The following is an 18,741-nucleotide window of genomic DNA, read 5'->3' on the forward strand; positions in this document are numbered from 1 at the left end:
TTCCACTAGAATAACCTACCAACATCAATCGATGTGTACTACATAGACATGTCACACTCAATAAAACAAAAACACAAATTTATAAAAATATAAATATCATACAGAAACTATCACACAACGTACACGTTGGAAAAACTGGCAGAGCACTAATGTGAGTCACGTGACATAGACATCGGCATCTTCTAGAAGAAACAGGTTTGCTTGGTCAATAATATTGTTAGGATTTTTTTAGAGAATTATGGTACGTAATTTCTTTGAACAATTATAATTCATGAAATATATTGATGTCTCTAATTAGAATATTATATATGAATTTAATTGAAATATAGTGATGATGATAGAAACACTAATTTTTTATTTTTCATTTTTTCTAAGAAATATTTCATGAAATATATCAATACAAAATACGTTGAGGCCAGGTCGTTTAATAAAATTGATAATCTAGGTTCAGGCCTAATTATTTTAGTAAAGTGTTTATTAAAAATAAATGCTTTTTGAAATATATTTTTTTCAATAATAGTGTTAAGGATAATCATAGTTTAGAGTTGAGGATTTAATGATTAAGGATATATGTACGTAGGTGAATAAAGTTAAAAAAAATAAAACTATAATACGTTATTTTATCTATGAATATCTTATGTAGTGTAGGGCTTTATATATTTGCAGGTTTTAGTATGATAAAGGAATTCTTTTATAACTACGTAAAATCTCTTATATATGTAATTATTGTTTTTTTTTTTTTTAATAACTACGATCCACCATTGATAAGTGCCTTAAGGGTTACATCTTTATTGTTTTGAATTGTATTACATTAAAAGGTATTTATAGAGAAATTAAGGTGCGATAAACAAGACAATGTAAACCAAATAATGTAGAGAATTAAAATAAAAATAAAAATAAAAATCAAGGCTTAATATGATATTTATTCTTTATCAAAAAAAGAAAAAGAAAAAGATATTTCTTCTAGCAAAGGATTAAATAATGATAACATCAGCTATAGTCAAATTCGTTTCCATTCCTTCTTAAACATTTTTTTAAAAAAATAATAATAAAAAAAAATTACTATGCTATCAATGGAAGAAACATATTCAATTCAAATTCAAAGAGAAGAATAAAATTTCCTTTTAAGAAAGAGATTTAAAGAAAATAAGATTTTTTTTTTTGTTCTCTTTCTTTGCATGTCCAAATAAGGATATATTTTACTATTAATATTTTGTTTCGTTGCACTTAACAATATACATGGTGTCACATCATCATACTAAAATATTATTTGCACTCTAAAACGTAGAAATGGAGAGAATCGTGATCCACAAACAATAGAGATATGAAGGGCCATTTGAGTTTACGATTTCGAAAAGTGCGATTTAAAAATAGCGATTTTAAAATGTGTAATTTGAAAAAGTGATTTTTAAAAAAAGCAGTTTAGCCTTTAAAATCGCAGGTTAACCTTTAAAATTTTGTATTTTTTAAAAAGTACTCATTTACCTGCGATTTGAAAAAAATAGTTTTCTTCGTTTTTAAATCGCAATTCCTTAAAAATGCAATTCTCAAACGGTTTATTTTATGAGATTTGGTTTAAAATCGCATTTTTAGTTTACAAAATCGCAATCTAAAACGCTCCCGAAGTAAATGATCATTTCAATTCCCTCTTCATTCTAATTTTCCAAAACTCATTGAAGAGATAAATAATCTTTTAGAAGAATATAAATCACAAATGTAGATATGAACTTGGGCTAGGATTGGGTGGATTTACCAAGGTATAATATAAACCTTGGAATTGGTTCCATTCTCAAGCGAGGAGCCCAGCTTTTGTACAAAAGCACAGACCCATTGAAGCCCAACAAGCCCAGTTGCTCGAGCTCAGATGGAAATCCCAATCAAACAACAGCAGAATCATTTCTGTTGCGACCGAAGAGGAAATTATGCGATTCTGACCCGCTCTATCTCTGTCCCAAATGGTTTCACGCTCAGCTTCAGCTCCAACAACTCTCCAAACCCTCCATAACCCACCTCTCACATCAAGGTGAGCTTTTATCTTTCTCTCTTTCTGTATAGATATGCACAATACGTATATTAGCTCAACCATATATTCGCTTAGGAGCAAAGGCCCTCTTTCTTTTTCCTTCAATGACTACTCCTACTTGTTGAATGAGAGGTTTGATAGAACCCCATTACAGTCATCATCATGTTCTGGTTGTTGCGCATGTTGTGCATTTTCTACGCATAGGGTGCCCACAAGTCCTAGCTTTTTATATGGGTTGAGGCAGTCCACCCTACTTCAATGGTCGGCTTCTAGAAGGCTGATCTTGGGTGCTGGAGGCCGGTTCTATTACCGGCTTCCGGTTTATGGTCTGGACCAGGGTTGTTATGAGGTTTCTTGCCCTCTCAAGGAGAGTAGTGTGTGTAATAGAAGTAGGAGGAGAAGAAACGGAAGATGTAGTTGTATGCTTTCAGAGGAGGAGAGTGAAATCCACCATTCGGGTCGTTTTGGTGATGCCGAAGCAGTGTTGAGCCTGTTGAGTGAGGATGTGGGTGTGGAATGTTTTGGTGGTGGAAGAAGAAGCGGGTATTCTCGTAAGAGAGTGGAAGTGGAGAAGAGAGGGAATTTTGGTGATAGAGAGAGAAATTTGAGTTCATCTAGGAGAGTGGAAGTGGCAAAGGGAGTGAATATTGGCAGTAGAGAGAGAAATGTGAGTTCATCAAAGAGAGACGAGGTGGAAAAGGGGAGGAAAATTGGTGGTAGAAAGAGAAATGTGAGTTCATCTAAGCAAGTGGAGCTGGAGAAGAGGGAGAGTTATGATAGTGAATGTTATAGTGCAAAGAAAAAAAATGTTGGGTTGGCTTCGCAGGAGACTAATTCAAGGTATGAACCGGAGTCGGTAGCACTTGAGTCGAGGGAGGAGTATTGTAGGTATAATGAAGAAAGGGGAACATTTTCGAGGGGTGAGAATCATAGAGGTTCTAGTTCATCTTATCACTCATTTTCGTCTTTGGGGGATTTTGAGAGTGATGTTGAAGTTGAGGATAAGCAGGGGCAATTTGTGGAAGAATCGTCTAATGGGTATAGGGACTCAGGAAAGAGTGGGGAGTACAGGTATGAGGGGAAAATGGCAGAAGAGTACAAGAGGCACAAAGATGATGCAGACAGACGGGGGGAAATCTCAGAACCGAGAAATACTGCTCTGAGGAATGGTGTTGAGTGGGATTGGAGGAAGAAGTCAGAGAAGAAGCTTACTGAAATATCAGTTGAAGAAACAAAGTCTAGGAGCGAATCCTCACAAATACATTCACAAGTGTCAAGAACCCATGGAAGTAATTACAGAAAGTCATCCAATTCCCACAAACAAATTGAGGATGAAGAGAATTCAGAATTAGTGATGAATTTGGATAAGGGAACCAGAAAGCAATATGATCAAACAGAGAATCAAGTCATTGGACTATCTGAATCTAGAAGAAAATACCAGCAACTTACAGAATTGCCCGAGTTCCCTGCCAGTGATGCTGAGACAACTTCCTTAAAAAAAAGATCCAGTGTCAGGGAAGGGAACTTAGTGATAGCTGCGAATTTGGTACATGAAGCCAGAGATGAACATTGCAAAACAGTGAGCATTAATATCGAAAAAGACGATCTAAAAAGAAACTCCAATCAACTCACTGAACCGGCTGATACTCAAAATACTGAAAAGACCTCTGATTGGCAAAGGCGATCTGATACTAGAATGAAGAATCGGGAAGGCAATACAAATTTGGTTCTGAGTTCAGTGCTGCAGTCAGAGGAGCAACGCCACCAAACAGGTGAATGGATCAGTGAACAGATTGACTCAGTAAGAAAATCCCAGCAAGTCACTGAAAAATCAGAATTCCATGACAGTAATACTGCAAAGGCCTCCATAATGCAGCCTGCAACTAGGTTGAAGAACAAGAAAGAAAATTCAGATTTGGTTTCCACTTCAAGTCCAGAAGCAAAAGGGCTACGTCCCAAAACAGATCAAAAAGCTCCTCTGAGAATTCAATCTACTAAAGGATCTGAAGATGTTACTGATATATCAGTGGTTCATGCTAGTGATGTAGAAATAGTTACAGATCAAAGAACTTCTGGAACGAGAATTAATCAAAAAAGTACTTTGACAACACTTGCAAAACCAGTTGAGGAAACAAGAGAAAGACATAATCAAACTCATGAAATGGTTATGCAAATTAAATCTATAAAAGAGGGTCAAAGACCTACTAAACTATCAACTTTTTGTGAAGAAACCTCAGAAGAGGCCTCAAGTTTCCAAGCATCTTTGAATTTGGTTTCTCAGGGTCGAGTACAACAAGTTGATGCGGAGGAGGATAAGAGAGGCTCAAAGGAAATGCTAATGCCTCCACCCTCTCAATTGGTATCTAGGGGTTCACTGCATGTTGAGACGACTAGCGCAAATGCAACCCCAGTGGTTTCAGGTGAAACTTCAGAAAGTGGCTCTAGTGCCTATTATACACGTTCAGGAGGCAGAACTCCTGCTTTGCACCACAAACCATTTGGTAGAGATGGAAGTAGTGAGACTTATGGGGAGCCTCTAAACCTTGTAACCCCTGAAGATGCTCTGGGTTCAGCTGATCGTCTAGATAAATCATCCATGCAGTATGTCGGTGAGTTTGTAGAGAAGGTAAGGCATGAAGTTTTGACTTCTGAAATCCAGAAGGAGAAGAAAGATTCTGAAATAAGGTTGGTAACTGATAAGAAGTACAGCCAAGAGAGTTCGAGTAAATTTGTTTCCAATGACTCTCAGTTGAAGGAGCGTGACTCGAGGAATTCACCTGGGGGTTCTGGGACAAAGGGTCCTTCTGATGAAATGTGGGATGACTCATCTGTTCAGCAAGCTCCCCAGGCAGAAGGACCGAAGGATGCAACAACTGGGAATGCCATTGTGAAGAGATCTGGCAGGTCCTTGTGGAATATCATTACTGATGTAATCCGACTAAGGTGGGTTTCACATGCCGAATCCCCTAATTCGGTTGTGAGATCAGGTGAAAGGAGTTTATCAAACAAGTCTGCTAGTAGCGAGACATGGTTTTCTGGCCAGGGGCAGGAGGAAAGCAATGACAAGAATGCAAAAATGGAAAAGGGAAGCATGCCACTAGAAGTCATGTCTTCTGATCAGCAACTACACAGGAAAAGTTCCAGTCAAAGTCAGGGAGAAGTTTCTGACACATTAAGATTGACAGATGAAATAAGTTATCTTGAAGCAGATACATCATTTTTATTAAGCATATCAGAAAGTGGGTCAGCATCAAAAGGCATTTCCTTGGCTTCTGGGGAGGAAAATCTGAGTTTTGGTGGTGATGCAAAAGGTTTTCATGATACCCGTTCTGGCATGGAAATAATGGGATTATCATTACCATCACCTTCTAAAGGAATAAGAAGCTCTTCCATTGTAGAAGAGTCTTCAAGAGCCGGTGAAACTGCTGCATCTGGAAGTGGCTCAATGGAGCAGATGGAGGAACCAGTTAGTGCAAGATTGACTGAAATCTCAGGGACTGACGTAAAGGGTGGGAAATTGAAACAAAGGAAGCTTCAGCGGAACAAGCAAGTCCCAAAAGATAGATTTGATGAATGGGAAGAAGCATATAAACTTGAAAGTGAGCTGCGAAGAATTGATGAAATGTTTATGAAGGAGGCACTGTTGGAAGCCAAGAAGGCAGCTGATTCTTGGGAGGTGCCTGTTGGGGCTGTACTTGTGCATCATGGGAAGATTATTGCTCGTGGATGCAACCTGTAAGGTTTATGAGCTTACGTATGTATTGTTTGGTTAGATGTTTTCTTTTGGGTATTTATATGGACACATGTATTTCAGAGTGGAACAGTTACGGGACTCCACTGCCCATGCAGAAATGATTTGCATACGTGAGGCTTCAAACTTGCTTCGGACTTGGAGGCTTGCGGTAATTTCCTAATTTTTAGAAACCTGTTTTAATGTTTCTTATCTAAAATTTAATTCTCATATTAATTTATATATGATGAAATGCCGATGTGTCTAAGATTTAAACCCCCACACTTTGCACCAATGGGTGATACAGCATCGTCTTTTAATTGAGTGCTGAGAGATATTCAATGTTGGCATGTATGCTTTATCCATCTCTCTTGTGGAATAGAACCAAGCTCTTGGAATTAAATGCTACTTTTACATTGAAAGATCTGGATGGCATATTTAATTTCTTTACACTGCTGATTAGAGTGCAAATCAGGGCTACTGCTAATCTGGGCAATATGAGAAAAATGGTGGTTCGTTGATGGGTTAATATATAATGGCTAGGAAACTTTGCATTACACTTGAATCATACTTGCTCTATAATATAAAGTAAAAAACATAAACTTGCATCTGAAATGCTATGGATGATGGCAAGGATATAGAATGCGAAATATAAGTATAACATCAGAAATAACTAATTGTTTGAAGAATTGGTGAGAATTGATTTTAAGCTATGCCAATTGATTGTAAGGATGATTGGTAGTCTTATTTATCAAAAAATGAAAAATAAAAAATGGACAACAAGATTTATAGTAAGCAACTGTGTCTTCTCAATAACTATATCAGCAAGCTGCTAATGCCCAGGCCAAAGGTTGTTTAAGTCTTCTTTCACTTCCAAGGACCTGAGATTATGAGAAGAGCTTTTGCTGGATGCCTAAAAGGCCAGTTGATGATTCTCAGTGAGCACTCATGCCTCTTATTGGAAGATGCTGTTCTCTATGGCCGAATTTGAAACCTCTGTTGAAATGATACTCTTTCATTGTGGTTCACTTTATTAAGTACATTTTCCCCCATAGTATTATAGTTTTGAACAGGCTTCTTCGCTTACCATTGGTCCATTTCTGGAATATAAGAAGAAAGTGATGCTCTCAATCAGTTGCTATCTTTCAAAAATGATGTATTTTTGGATCGTGTTTGATACCAAAGTGAAATTGCCTTCATAGGTCATCCAGTAAACTTGAACTAAAAAGTAGTTCTATAAGCAATGTGTAGTTGTTAATTACCCTCACGATGACTGCTTGTTTTCCCAGCACCAGAAGAAGAAGAAGAAGAAAGAAAAAGGAAAAGGAAAAAAAAAAACTCTAAAATAAATAAGAAAATGATGGCCATACTGGTCATTACACTTATCACTATCTAATACTTTGGTTTTTGAACTGTTTTAAAATCTACCATTCCAGTAACCAAGTTATCAAGAATTTGATGCCAGTGGCATGAACCATATGGGGCCACTGTATGATCTAGTCTCTCTAGAAGACTTAATATCTATTTGTTAGTTTTAGTTATAAGACTAAAAATAACTAAAACTAGAACAAAGTTATAAGAATTGATGTTTCCCTGTGAATCTATTTGATGGCACCATGCTTCAACTTAATAATGTTTCCCACTCTCAGGAGACAACGCTTTATGTAACACTTGAACCATGTCCCATGTGTGCTGGAGCAATACTACAAGCAAGAATTAACACTCTCGTATGGGGAGCTCCTAATAAGCTTCTGGGAGCTGATGGCAGCTGGATTAGGTATGCAATTTACATGCTGTTGCTGCTTGTTTTGTCCCATGCTTGTCAAACGATGGTTAAATTAGTCAGCCTTTGGATGTTGCAATCTCATGTAATAAGATCTTATTATAATTAAAGCTTCTAATGGTTTGAATCAAAAGAATTTGCAGCTTTTTTTCCAGTTAGTTTATCTGGACCACTGAATCTTTTTTCTGAAACCAACTCAGAATTTCCAATTTCATGTTGAGGGCGTGGACAAAACACCATAGTATCAAAAATTGAATGAAAGTAGTTCTTCATTGATAGTTTACCTTAAGGTCATACTACACCTACGAATAAGCAGACTCATGTCTTCTACAATCAAATCCTCCACAATCCACAAGAAAAGATTTATTTGTTGTTGTACCTAACAGATATATAGTCCTCCAATTTCAAATGAGAGGTTGGTCACTCTCTATGTACCGCACATGGAATGTGACGTATGTCTGAAGCCTAAATTAAAACTGGGCATGTTATGAATCACTGAACCAGTTACTTCTAGCCTATTCGTTTTGTTGAACTGGAATGCGAAGTATGTCTGAAGCCTAAATTAAAACTGGGTATGTTATGAATCCCTACTTGTTCTGGGACTAAAATATTGTATTTATGATTAGGAATTAGGGGATATACTTGCCCTTTTTTTTTTTGTTCTTTCTAAGTTTTAGGGATGGTATATATCTGTCTATGTTGTAGCCACAGAAACATCTTTCATGTCATTGAGAGGCACTTTACAGACATCATCTTATGCGCAACATTGATGTAAATTTTTACTTTCTTATGTGCATCCGTCCTGCTTGTGGCTTAAGATTGGAATGAGACATTCTTGCAGGGACCACAATAGAATGGAACAATATTGTAGTGAAGAAAATAATACAATATTATATAGAATATAGAGTTGGTGGACCAAAAATATAATTTTGATTGACAACTGTTGGGAAGAAAATAATGTCCTTGAAAATAAATTTTCACGTGTAACTTGTTTTTGGCAGACTTTTCCCTGATGAAGGGGAAGGTGGGAATGGCTTGGAATTGTCAGATAAGCCAGCTGCTCCTGTCCACCCATTCCACCCGAAAATGACAATTCGTCGAGGGGTGCTAGCTTCCGACTGTGCAGATGCAATGCGGCAATTCTTCCAGCTGAGGCGAAGGAAGAAAGAAGAGCCAGAAGAGAAAGAAGAGCCAGCTCCCCAACTTGCATGTCTTCCTGTTTCACACCATCCTCCAAAATTCCTTACAAAGATGCATGATATCTTCCATATTTTCTGTTTGTAAGGATGATACTGAAACCTGTATTTCTTCGAGCTGTATAAATTTTATTGAAAAAGATGGCCATCCTTCAAATGAAATAAAGTTAATATATCTTGTGAGTTGATTTAATCCCTAGACTGCAATTTGATTTTATCTGATCTTGAATGGCTAGACAACTACGAAATTGAAAAAAAAAAACAGACATTGGGTGACAGATAGAATTGGATGAAGGAAACAACATTGATTTCTCGGGTTCCTTTTGCACATGATTGGGTAGCGTAGTTTTCAGCGTTAGAGTTGCTTAACCCGAGTGATCACCCAAGAGAAAGCAAAAAAAGCAACAGAAGGATGTACTTCCATATACTTGAAATGAAAGAATTAGAGAAGTAAACTAATGCCATGCTGGTTTCCGATGGGAAGGAGCCCCGGAGCCTTGATTTACACCTTAAATGGGATGGTGACTTGTTACCCACGTTTAGGTCAGATGTTGGGATCGATATGGTGATATATACAGATGAAACGGTTGGTAAGAGTTTCTTGGCACTTAGCCTTGGTAAGAATTTTGTGTTCTAGCCGGAAAAGTATGTAGTCCCCAAGAAAGAAAATTCTGTTAATCAGTGTAATGGCTGGATGGTCGGTGATAAACCAAGTACCCATTAATTTTCTCACCGATGAAGGGCCAGAAAATTTTCACCTCCATTGCTCCTACAAATATAACATTCTGTCCCCTGGAAAATATGGGGCTGCCCAATGTCTGTCACACTCAAAATGATAATAATGACAACAAAGAAACAGAACAGTAGCGATGACAGAAAAGATTTGACTGAAAAGCTACTAACAACCTTGTTTGCTTAAATCATTAGAAGGGACGTAGCAATCACACGAGGACATCTCTCCCTCCAACATTACACCCAACCTGCTTGTACTCCCACAACTCCCTCTCTGTCATTTATATAAAACCACCATTGTTTCCTATCAATTCTCATCACCCACAGAAATGGCTACAATGTTGTGCATTTTCTTTCTAGTTTGTCTTAGCTTTCCACAATTCCTTACCAATGCACAAGCACCAGGGGCCACACCGTCTATCTTGCCGATTACAACCCCAGCTGCACCCTCAAATTTGCCAACTGCAACACCGCCTCCTACCACACCATCCGCACCAACCACTTTGCCAGCTGCAACACCACCTCCTACAACACCATCTAAGTTGCCCACTAAAACACCACCTCCATCTAGCGTACCATCTGCAGCGACACAGCCGCCACTAAACGCAGCAACCCCCCCACCTGCCACAACTCCCATATCAGCACCACCTCCTAAAGTTGCACCAACTTTAAGTCCAACTGTCCCACCCCCTCAAATTCCGCCACCACAACCACCAAAAATTACACCCGTCTCAACTCCGTCACAGCCACCAGCATTGCCGCCACCGCCAGCCACTTCACCACCACCCCTAGCACCAGCTTTACCACCACCACAGATATCACCAGCACCAGTCCAAGCACCACCAGCGCCAGCCCCTGCAAAGGAGCCACCAGCACCGGCACCAGCACCTGTGCCACCACCACCAACACCAGCACCAGCACCAGTTAAAGAGGCGCCAGTTCCAGCACCGGCCTTAGCGCCCTCACCTGCTCCACCTTCCCCCAAACACAAGAAGAAGAGGCATCACGGGCATAAGCACAAGCACAAGAAGCATCATGCACCAGCACCAGCACCAACTGTTCCAAGCCCCCCAGCACCTCCTACTGTGGAAGAATCGGAGGAAACAACACCAGCACCGTCACCAAATATGGTAATTGCCTTTAATATGTTGAATTGCTCTTACTACTATATTTCCTGAATTGCTGGTGAACTAATTTCTAAAACGGAATATAAAATTCTGAATAAACAGGGTTGTTGCATATTGCATCCTTTTTCTTTCTTTCTTTCTTTCTTTATTATTTTATTTTATTTTATTTTATTTTTTATTAATTTTTTTTTTCTATTTTCAAAATTGATAGAAGACTCCCTTATCCCCACAAATCCCGTACCCAATGCTGGTAGAATCCTAAACCTCTTACCTAAATGAGAGAAGTACCGCTAGGCTATAAGGCATATGGCACAAGGCAATTGGTCACATCTAAATGTTTTTAGTGACCCTTACTTTTTTCTTTAACTCACAGAATGGAGGACAGGCACTGCATCAGCAGGGAGGAAGGTCTGGAACGTGGATGAGCACTGGCGTAGCAATTGCAATTCTGGTGGCTCTTACATGATACAATTCCTAGAAATCTTATATAATGAGCCATTGATTTGTTTGTTGTGCTGAGAAGAGATGATTATTTCATTGTATAAGATAAGATCAATTCAAAAATTTCTTAGATACAGGAACGAATAATAAGGAGATTGAGCCAAATTGCAAGGTTCTTGTAGTTCCAATTTTTGAATGGTTAATGTTTAATGAAGACAGATTTTGAGTTACAACCATAAACTTGGAACTATCCAAAAGAAAATTCATAACATATTGAATTGATCACCACATATCAAACTTTATCAGTATTCGAGTCCATATTGATATCCTCCCGTAGGTCATACTCAACCATGAGACCAAGGTTGTCAACTAATTTGTGATGACGGAGACACCCTGCACACTAATGAAAAGCACTACCAGTTGGTTACAGGAACATAGGAAAATCGTATGTTTGAAATTGAGAATTGGGAACAACTTCACATTGAAAACACAACTAGTTTAGCCTGCAAATTTAGTTAAGCCAAAAATATCCTTAATCAACCAGCTACATAGGACTTAAACCATCCAGTGGAGACAGAACCTTAAAATTCATGGCAGAGGTTTTCATAAAACGTTATAAATTGATTTTATGTAAATAAGTGAATACCTTTGACTTTGTTCTTTGATGGATTGTTAAACTTTGCAACTGGAAATAAATTCCACAGTGCCACCTCAGCTATTAATGAAAGATTAGGAAGAATGCAAGTTGTTGTAATAAAAATCTGACTTCTTCTTATGCATATTCAAGTTGATGTTCATAAGCTATAAGTTTTATGGAAACGAACTAATTCCCCAAATATTACTGAAAAAGTTTACTTCAAAATAAGTGATAAAAACTGCAGCTTTCTTCCCAGTGCTTGATATTACTTCAACACCCTGACTTCTAAGTTAAATTTGTAGTAATTTTGGCAGCTGCCAACCAGAAGGACATCAATGGCCTTTCACGCAATCTTATTTGTCAACTTCCCCAACAATAAGAAATACCAATTTACATTTTTATCCCTACAGACACCCACTTTCCCATTACATACTATTAGAAAAAGAAGTATCACAATGATAAAATGGCCCTGAAGAAACAATTCAAGGGAACGAATATTCAACAGATTTGCCATCTTCGAGAAACATATCACATGAATTCCATCACGATAGCAATAAAAAGGAAAAAAGATAAGTACCTGTATGTAAATAAGTCCCCGCTCATAGGCTAATCGATTTATGAGCCTCTTTGTTCTTTCACCGCACACATCACAAGTAAATTGTACAAGCAAACTTCTTCTTGGAAGTTTTATATCCATGTTTGCACCCTGCATAGAGGACATGCAGGAAACAAAGACAGGTTAAAAAATAGTAAAAAGACTATCAAAAAGTGCATGTCGCTTGGTTTCTTGCAACAGCAACATATGATGAAATTAGAGAAAAGGAACACACAGTTTTTAATATGAGCAATTAATTTCTTTAAAACAAGCCCAATCACACCTCTCTCCATAAAAATGGGGTGGAGGGTGAAGTCCCGTGTAACTTACCAATAACAAAGTTCTTCAAAACAAAAGCTTATGAGAGAGAGATACAGAGAAGTGAAAAGGTTGGTAGCTTTAGTGGTGGAGCAGCAGCTACACAATCATTATTGTTATTATTATTATTTTTTTATTATTATTATTTTTGGGGGGGAGATTGGGGGGGGGGGGGGGGGGGGGGGGGTGTAAATGTCCATAGATGACACTAAACAAACAAGGGAAAGACCTGAAACAGAAACTCCTACACATAACAACATTAAAAAACCAAAGTAAATTAAACATACAGTGTTCGAGTTGTTTGTTGAAGTATTCCAGTATTCACTTTATTTTCTATATTCTCAATATTCAATGGAAATTCAGGCGCTTTTTCAATATGCTTATTCATATTATTCATCAATAAGCCAAATATTCAAAACCAACAAATATTTTAAATGATTTAGAGATTGAAAATGAGTCATATTCTCTTAAAGTGCATCGATGTTACGTGAGGAAGTCTGACACCTGATAAAAAAAACTAACGATAAACAATGATAGGATGGCACCCCATCAAGATTAATGGGGCTACACCTTATTTTATGTATAGTCACGAACCTCAATAGGTTAAATACTTCTTGGATGACATATGAGAGAGTGAAATCATAAATTCAACACTTCTTTTATTAGAAAAAAGGTTGCTTTTTTTGCTCATATATGACCTACTCCTTCCCATACAAATATGAGTAAAGATATAGAATTTATTAAACTAATTCAAATGATTTATTTGAATAATTAGATCTACAAATGATATCACCATTGCACATAAAAAGGGATGATGCCCCATCCGCTTTGATGTGACACCGCCTATCATAGTGTATCTCTACATTATATGTATGAATGTATGATGTAACTGAACAATTTATCTCTATAGCAACATAAAAGAGGTGGGGGTTGGGGGGAGAGGGGGGGGGGGGGGGGGGGGGGGGGGGGGGACTGTAATACCCTAGAGAATTATGCTGTCATCTATAACATGTATGCTGTAAGATGCAATATGCATAATGAGTACAGGGTATGCGGCTTACTCAAGAATGAGGTATGATTATGACAGGCTTATAGAGTTTGTATCTATTGCTTACATAAAAGCAAAGATCAGATCCTATCGTTCCATATTAAGAATTGTCTTAGAGAAGGAAAAAAAATGCATGTTTTCCGTACATTTAAAAGCATATCACTTTTGAAATCAACACAGGAAAGACACAAAATCACTTGATTCCCATTTACGCTCATCTATTGGATTGTTATACTTTTTTCTCCCCAAAATCTAATATCCTAACAGGTATGATTCGTTGCTTTTAAGATGCAGTATAGAAAGAAAAAGCAACATAAGAAAACGAAATAATATTTAAACAATTGTTTTGGTTGTGTAACTTGGTCACCATGGACAGAAATGCACCATGAATTGAATCCTGTAATTTGGATAAGTTCAAAAATTCATTAGTCAATTCAGAAAAATAATAATTTGTTCAGTCTCTCATTGCATGGACCGCTACTGTTATTTTCAAATCGAATCTCAAATATGTTCTGAAACTGTTTTTTCTTTTGTTCCATGATTAATGTCAGAATTCCAGTCAATTTGAATTTCTTTATTTCCTTATTTTCTTTTTGGGTAAGAGATCAATTCGAATTCCAATTATTATCAAATCATAAACTTTTCCAATTTGAAAAATCTTCCCCAATATCCCAAACAACATAGCCCCCCCACTTGATTTATTGAACTTTAGCTACTTACTAAAAGATCAGATGGAGCAATAGACTACAAAAGTATGTTATGTCATCTATAATATGAATGTGAGATGTGGAATGAAAATGGGTATGCAATATGCCACTTACCCTGTTACCCAAGAATGAGGCAGGATTGCAACAGGTTCATAAAGCTCATATCTATGGCTTAAATAAAAGCAATGCTCGGATAAGTTTCTTTTTTAAGTGCTACATCTTTCACGGAAACCGATGTTTGAAGCAATTTCTTAGAGACGAAAAAAAAAAAAAACCCTCCATCCATAAGGTGCCCCTAAGTACACAAGAAGTATACACAGGAACAGCCAAAGCAACCCACAAAAAGAAAGACGAACCCAAAACAAGCCCTCAAAAAACCAAAAACCCTCAACCCCGAACCTTCAAGAAGCAATCCCCGCTACCGCATGTAGGCCTTCCCCTTCCTACGCCGAGAGGACGCACTTGCATCACCGTAGTTGATGGAACTAACCAAATTCAAAATCTCCCTCCTGCCTTTAGACTTCGGGCGTGCAACCTTAATTTCCCGAAGAAATTCCTCTTCCAAGGCATCCAGAGTCGCCAAGGATGAATCCTCACCCTTAGCACTATCCACCTCCCAATCCAAAGCCATGCTGGGAGGAAGAACACCTAGAGGGTACGTGTATCCACCGGCCTCCCTATCCCAAATCTCATCATCCTGCTTCCATACAACTACCTTCCCAAACGGATCAAACCCTACAAGCCACTTCTGAGATTGGGACAAACCATTTGCCCCATCATCCTTGAACTCCCGAGTCGATGACAAGACGACCGACTCTAAAAGCGAGGAATGAGGAGTAGAAACTTTTACAGGGCTCAGGTTGAGAATCCCCCTCCAAAGGAAACCCTTCTTCACAGAATCTGCCGTTCCCGCAAAAACCTTCACTGGAGGTGTTGCAATTGCTTCCTCAGCTGTAAAACTGACAGGCGACCTCAATGCTGACACAAAACCATTTAATTCCCATTTGCATTCATCTATTAACTTGTTATGGTTGTCGCATCTTTTTTTCCCCCACCAGAATTTAATATCCCAACAGGTTGGGTTTATTGCTTTTTAAGATCCCCTTCAAAAACAAAAATGGAATAATAAATTCTTTGTGAGGGTTCTTAATTTAGTCACCCAGGGAAACAGTGCACCATGAATTGAATCCCGTATTCTGGGTATGTTCATGAGTTCATGTGCTAGTCATTTCAAGTCAGTACAAATCAGCTTCAGACTCCCTAAACATGCATCACTACTCTCACTCTCAAATTAAATCTAAAATGTTGTCTACAACAATTCTCCATTCCATGACTAATTTCAGAATTCCGGTCAACTCGAATTAAATTATTGAAATCATGAAATTCTCCTTCAAATAGATACACATAATTTGAAGTTCAGCTACTGATTGAATTATCACATGGCGCAACAGAATACAAAAAGATGAGAATTTCCCATACCGTGCCCGAAACATTCGGTTCAGATTCTGGTTGCGTCTCGGAACTATCTTCTACCAATCCAGAAATTGCCAACAGCCGGTAGACTCGCTTCAGTGGCACCACTGTGGAATGAGAAATTCTGGACCTGAGAAAGAGAAACCAGGAGAGTTTATAGTACGCTCTAAAGCTTCAGAGAAACTAGGAGTCGACAAAAACAAATCCCAAAACTAAGAAGACGAAAAAAAATTGGAAGAAACCCAGAAAAGGGAAACCCCAGAAAGGGTATGGGATTGGTGACCTGGAGAGTATAATGGAAGGGTTTGGCCTGGAAGCGAAAATGGATTTGAAGGAGCTGGGGCATATAAGGGAAGTAATGGGTTTATGAGGGTTTTGTGTGGGAGAGGAGAGAGAAGGAAGGGCGGGAGAGAAACGGCACCCAGTTGTGACCGCCATTGGAGGTCTGGTTTTAGTAGCTGGGGTGTGAGTCAATTTTGGTCCGCAGTTTAGCTTAGGAAAGCGTATAATAGCTCAATGAGTCGAAGCGGGACTCTTGAAATTGGTGGCTCACTTTTTTAAATTTAATGTTGGACTCCTTAATTTTTTTGCTAATTTAAAATAAGTTCTTCCATAACCCTTTTATCTATTTTTGTACTTTTCGTTAGTGCCACGTCAGCCTTTTTGCTATATCATCTTAAAATATTATGTTTTTAATAATTTTATTTTAAAAAAAAAAAATTAGAAAGAAAAAAGAAAACCTGTGAGCCACCCTAGAAGTAGTGCCAGCCACCCCTCCCCAACCCTTCCTTTTTTTCTTTTTATTTTTTATTTTTCTTTAACTAAAATTATTAAAAATAATAATATTTTAAGGTAATGAGGCAAAAAGGCTAACGTGCCATTAACAGAAGTTGCGAAAATTGATGGAAAAGTGATGGAGGGACTCGTTTCAAATTCACGAAAAAATTAAGGAGTAAAATATTATGTTTTTAATAATTTTATTTAAAAAAAAAAAATTAGAAAGAAAAAAGAAAACCTGTGAGCCACCCTAGAAGTAGTGCCGGCCACCCCTCCCCAACCCTTCCTTTTTTTCTTTTTATTTTTTATTTTTCTTTAACTAAAATTATTAAAAATAATAATATTTTAAGGTAATGAGGCAAAAAGGCTAACGTGCCATTAACAGAAGTTGCGAAAATTGATGGAAAAGTGACGGAGGGACTCGTTTCAAATTCACGAAAAAATTAAGGAGTCAACATTTATTTTTAAAAAGTGAGGGACTAGTTTCAAATCGCGCTCTGATTCAAGGAGTTATGATACACTTTCCCTTTAGCTTATACACCTTTTGGCTTTCTTTCAGTGTTAAAAGTGTACGGTTATTTATGTTAATTATTTTATGAAACATAAGAAAAATGGACAAGATGATTAAATTGGGTCTATTAATTCCATCCTGACGTGGGGAAATTAATTGTTTAGGAGGTGTTAGACCGGTCGGTATATTTACTCGTGAGTAATGTTAAAAATTATATTTTTATCGTATAATTACTATCACATCAATATTTTAGAATAAAAATATATTTATAGCATTACTCTTTATCCGTTGAAGGAATTAATAATATAAAAGTGTAGTATATAACAACAATCTTAGTCTTTTCTGAATGGAATACTTCATACCATACATATTGTTGTTGAAATAGTTTATACCAATGCTTTGATGTGGATTATGGTGGAAGTCACATAATTAAGGTTTGTTCTATGCTAGAGTTTTGGTATGTTTACCATAATCACTTATTCATTTCATACACCCTTTTGGTTGGATCATACTGAGGGGTTTATATATCCATTGTCATGATCCTTTCCATCTTTATCAAAAAGCATTTATGAAAATTTGGTGCCTTTAACAGTTTTTTGTTTGTTTTGGAGGGATTGGTGCCTTATAGCTCATTTGTGCATATAGTGCTGCAATTCTTTATGATCATCGCTTTCCCCATGGCCATGGGCAGCTCTTTATTGTAAAGTCACTAAAGTTGATTTTTTTGGGTTCAACCATTAAAAAATAGAAAATATTTGTTTTTTACTTGGTCGAACTCATAACCTTTATTTATTTTTGACAACATGTTTAAATTATCATTTATTTAAAAATTTTAATTAATAAATTTAATTATTTAATTAATATTATAATAACTAACAATGCAGTGTACACTATGCATGCCGGCATCAGTGAGACTGATTATTGATTAGGTGGTTTGGACTCTTTTTTCTTTTTCTCTTTCCTTTCCTGGTTCCCATTCTTTCACTGGCTGATTGGCTTCGTTTAAACTGTTTTAGAAAGTCTCCATTCAAAAGGAGACAAGGTTATCATGGTGGAAAATGATCAATTGTGTACTCTTTTTTTTTTTTTTCCTTTTGGATTACTTTCTGCATTTTGTCTACAAAGAAATGGGACCTGAAGAGGTTATTGATGAAATTGGGGCCAAGAACATCCAAAGTGGCAGTGTAATAGTTATTCACAAAAGTACTCATCTGATTCACTGGGGACATTTGGTATTCAAAAATCACATGGACATCAAATTTTATTACTTAATTTGTTTGGTTCCATAACAAATCAGAATGTTTTACTTTCTTCTTTGTGGTGTGGTCAGTGGTATCTCAAAATGAGCTTATTTTGTAATTTTTTTTTTTTTTTTTTTGCATGCACAAGACATTTAAGAAGTGAACAATCCGGTGTTACAATTTTTGTCTATTCATAGGAACATGTCTGGATTCTTTTTGCACTGCTCATGTTTTATCAGCATACTGTATAACCATTAGAAAACAATCTACATGGGGAATTTTTTTATTTTTTATTTTTTATGCAAATTAGTTGCACAACAGTATTAGCAGGGTGCCAAATTTGTCCCCAGAAGGAAAGGCTGTTTCAAGCAGGGCAGAATGTCAGCAGAAGAGAGACAATCC

General features: G+C 37.2%; 3 protein-coding genes across 4 annotated transcripts; 2 read left to right on the forward strand and 1 right to left on the reverse strand.

Moving 5' to 3' along the window:
* Positions 1-1,869: 1,869 nt before the first annotated feature.
* On the forward strand, positions 1,870-8,920 carry LOC133870404 (tRNA(adenine(34)) deaminase, chloroplastic). The gene is made up of 4 exons (XM_062307521.1): positions 1,870-5,758; positions 5,838-5,925; positions 7,403-7,530; positions 8,538-8,920. The coding sequence occupies exons 1-4, from the start codon at positions 2,058-2,060 to the stop codon at positions 8,818-8,820; spliced, it is 4,200 nt and encodes a 1,399-aa protein (XP_062163505.1). The 5' UTR covers positions 1,870-2,057; the 3' UTR covers positions 8,821-8,920.
* An 839-nt stretch (positions 8,921-9,759) lies between these two features.
* On the forward strand, positions 9,760-11,197 carry LOC133870411 (lysine-rich arabinogalactan protein 19). The gene is made up of 2 exons (XM_062307534.1): positions 9,760-10,594; positions 10,965-11,197. The coding sequence occupies exons 1-2, from the start codon at positions 9,794-9,796 to the stop codon at positions 11,055-11,057; spliced, it is 894 nt and encodes a 297-aa protein (XP_062163518.1). The 5' UTR covers positions 9,760-9,793; the 3' UTR covers positions 11,058-11,197.
* LOC133870420 (uncharacterized) lies at positions 11,188-16,333 on the reverse strand. 2 transcript variants are annotated; one of them, XM_062307546.1, is made up of 4 exons: positions 16,094-16,332; positions 15,817-15,940; positions 12,247-12,375; positions 11,188-11,432 (listed from the first exon to the last, which is right to left on the reverse strand). In XM_062307546.1, exons 1-4 carry the CDS (start codon positions 16,246-16,248, stop codon positions 11,325-11,327), a joined length of 516 nt encoding a protein of 171 aa, XP_062163530.1. In that variant the 5' UTR covers positions 16,249-16,332; the 3' UTR covers positions 11,188-11,324. The 2 variants fall into 2 exon arrangements, with proteins under 2 accessions (XP_062163530.1, XP_062163537.1); XM_062307553.1 differs by having other exon boundaries at positions 11,304-11,425; positions 16,094-16,333.
* Between the last annotated feature and the right edge of the window lie 2,408 nt (positions 16,334-18,741).

This window comes from Alnus glutinosa, chromosome 1 (genome assembly GCF_958979055.1).
Source record: "Alnus glutinosa chromosome 1, dhAlnGlut1.1, whole genome shotgun sequence".
Classification (NCBI taxonomy): domain Eukaryota; kingdom Viridiplantae; phylum Streptophyta; class Magnoliopsida; order Fagales; family Betulaceae; genus Alnus; species Alnus glutinosa.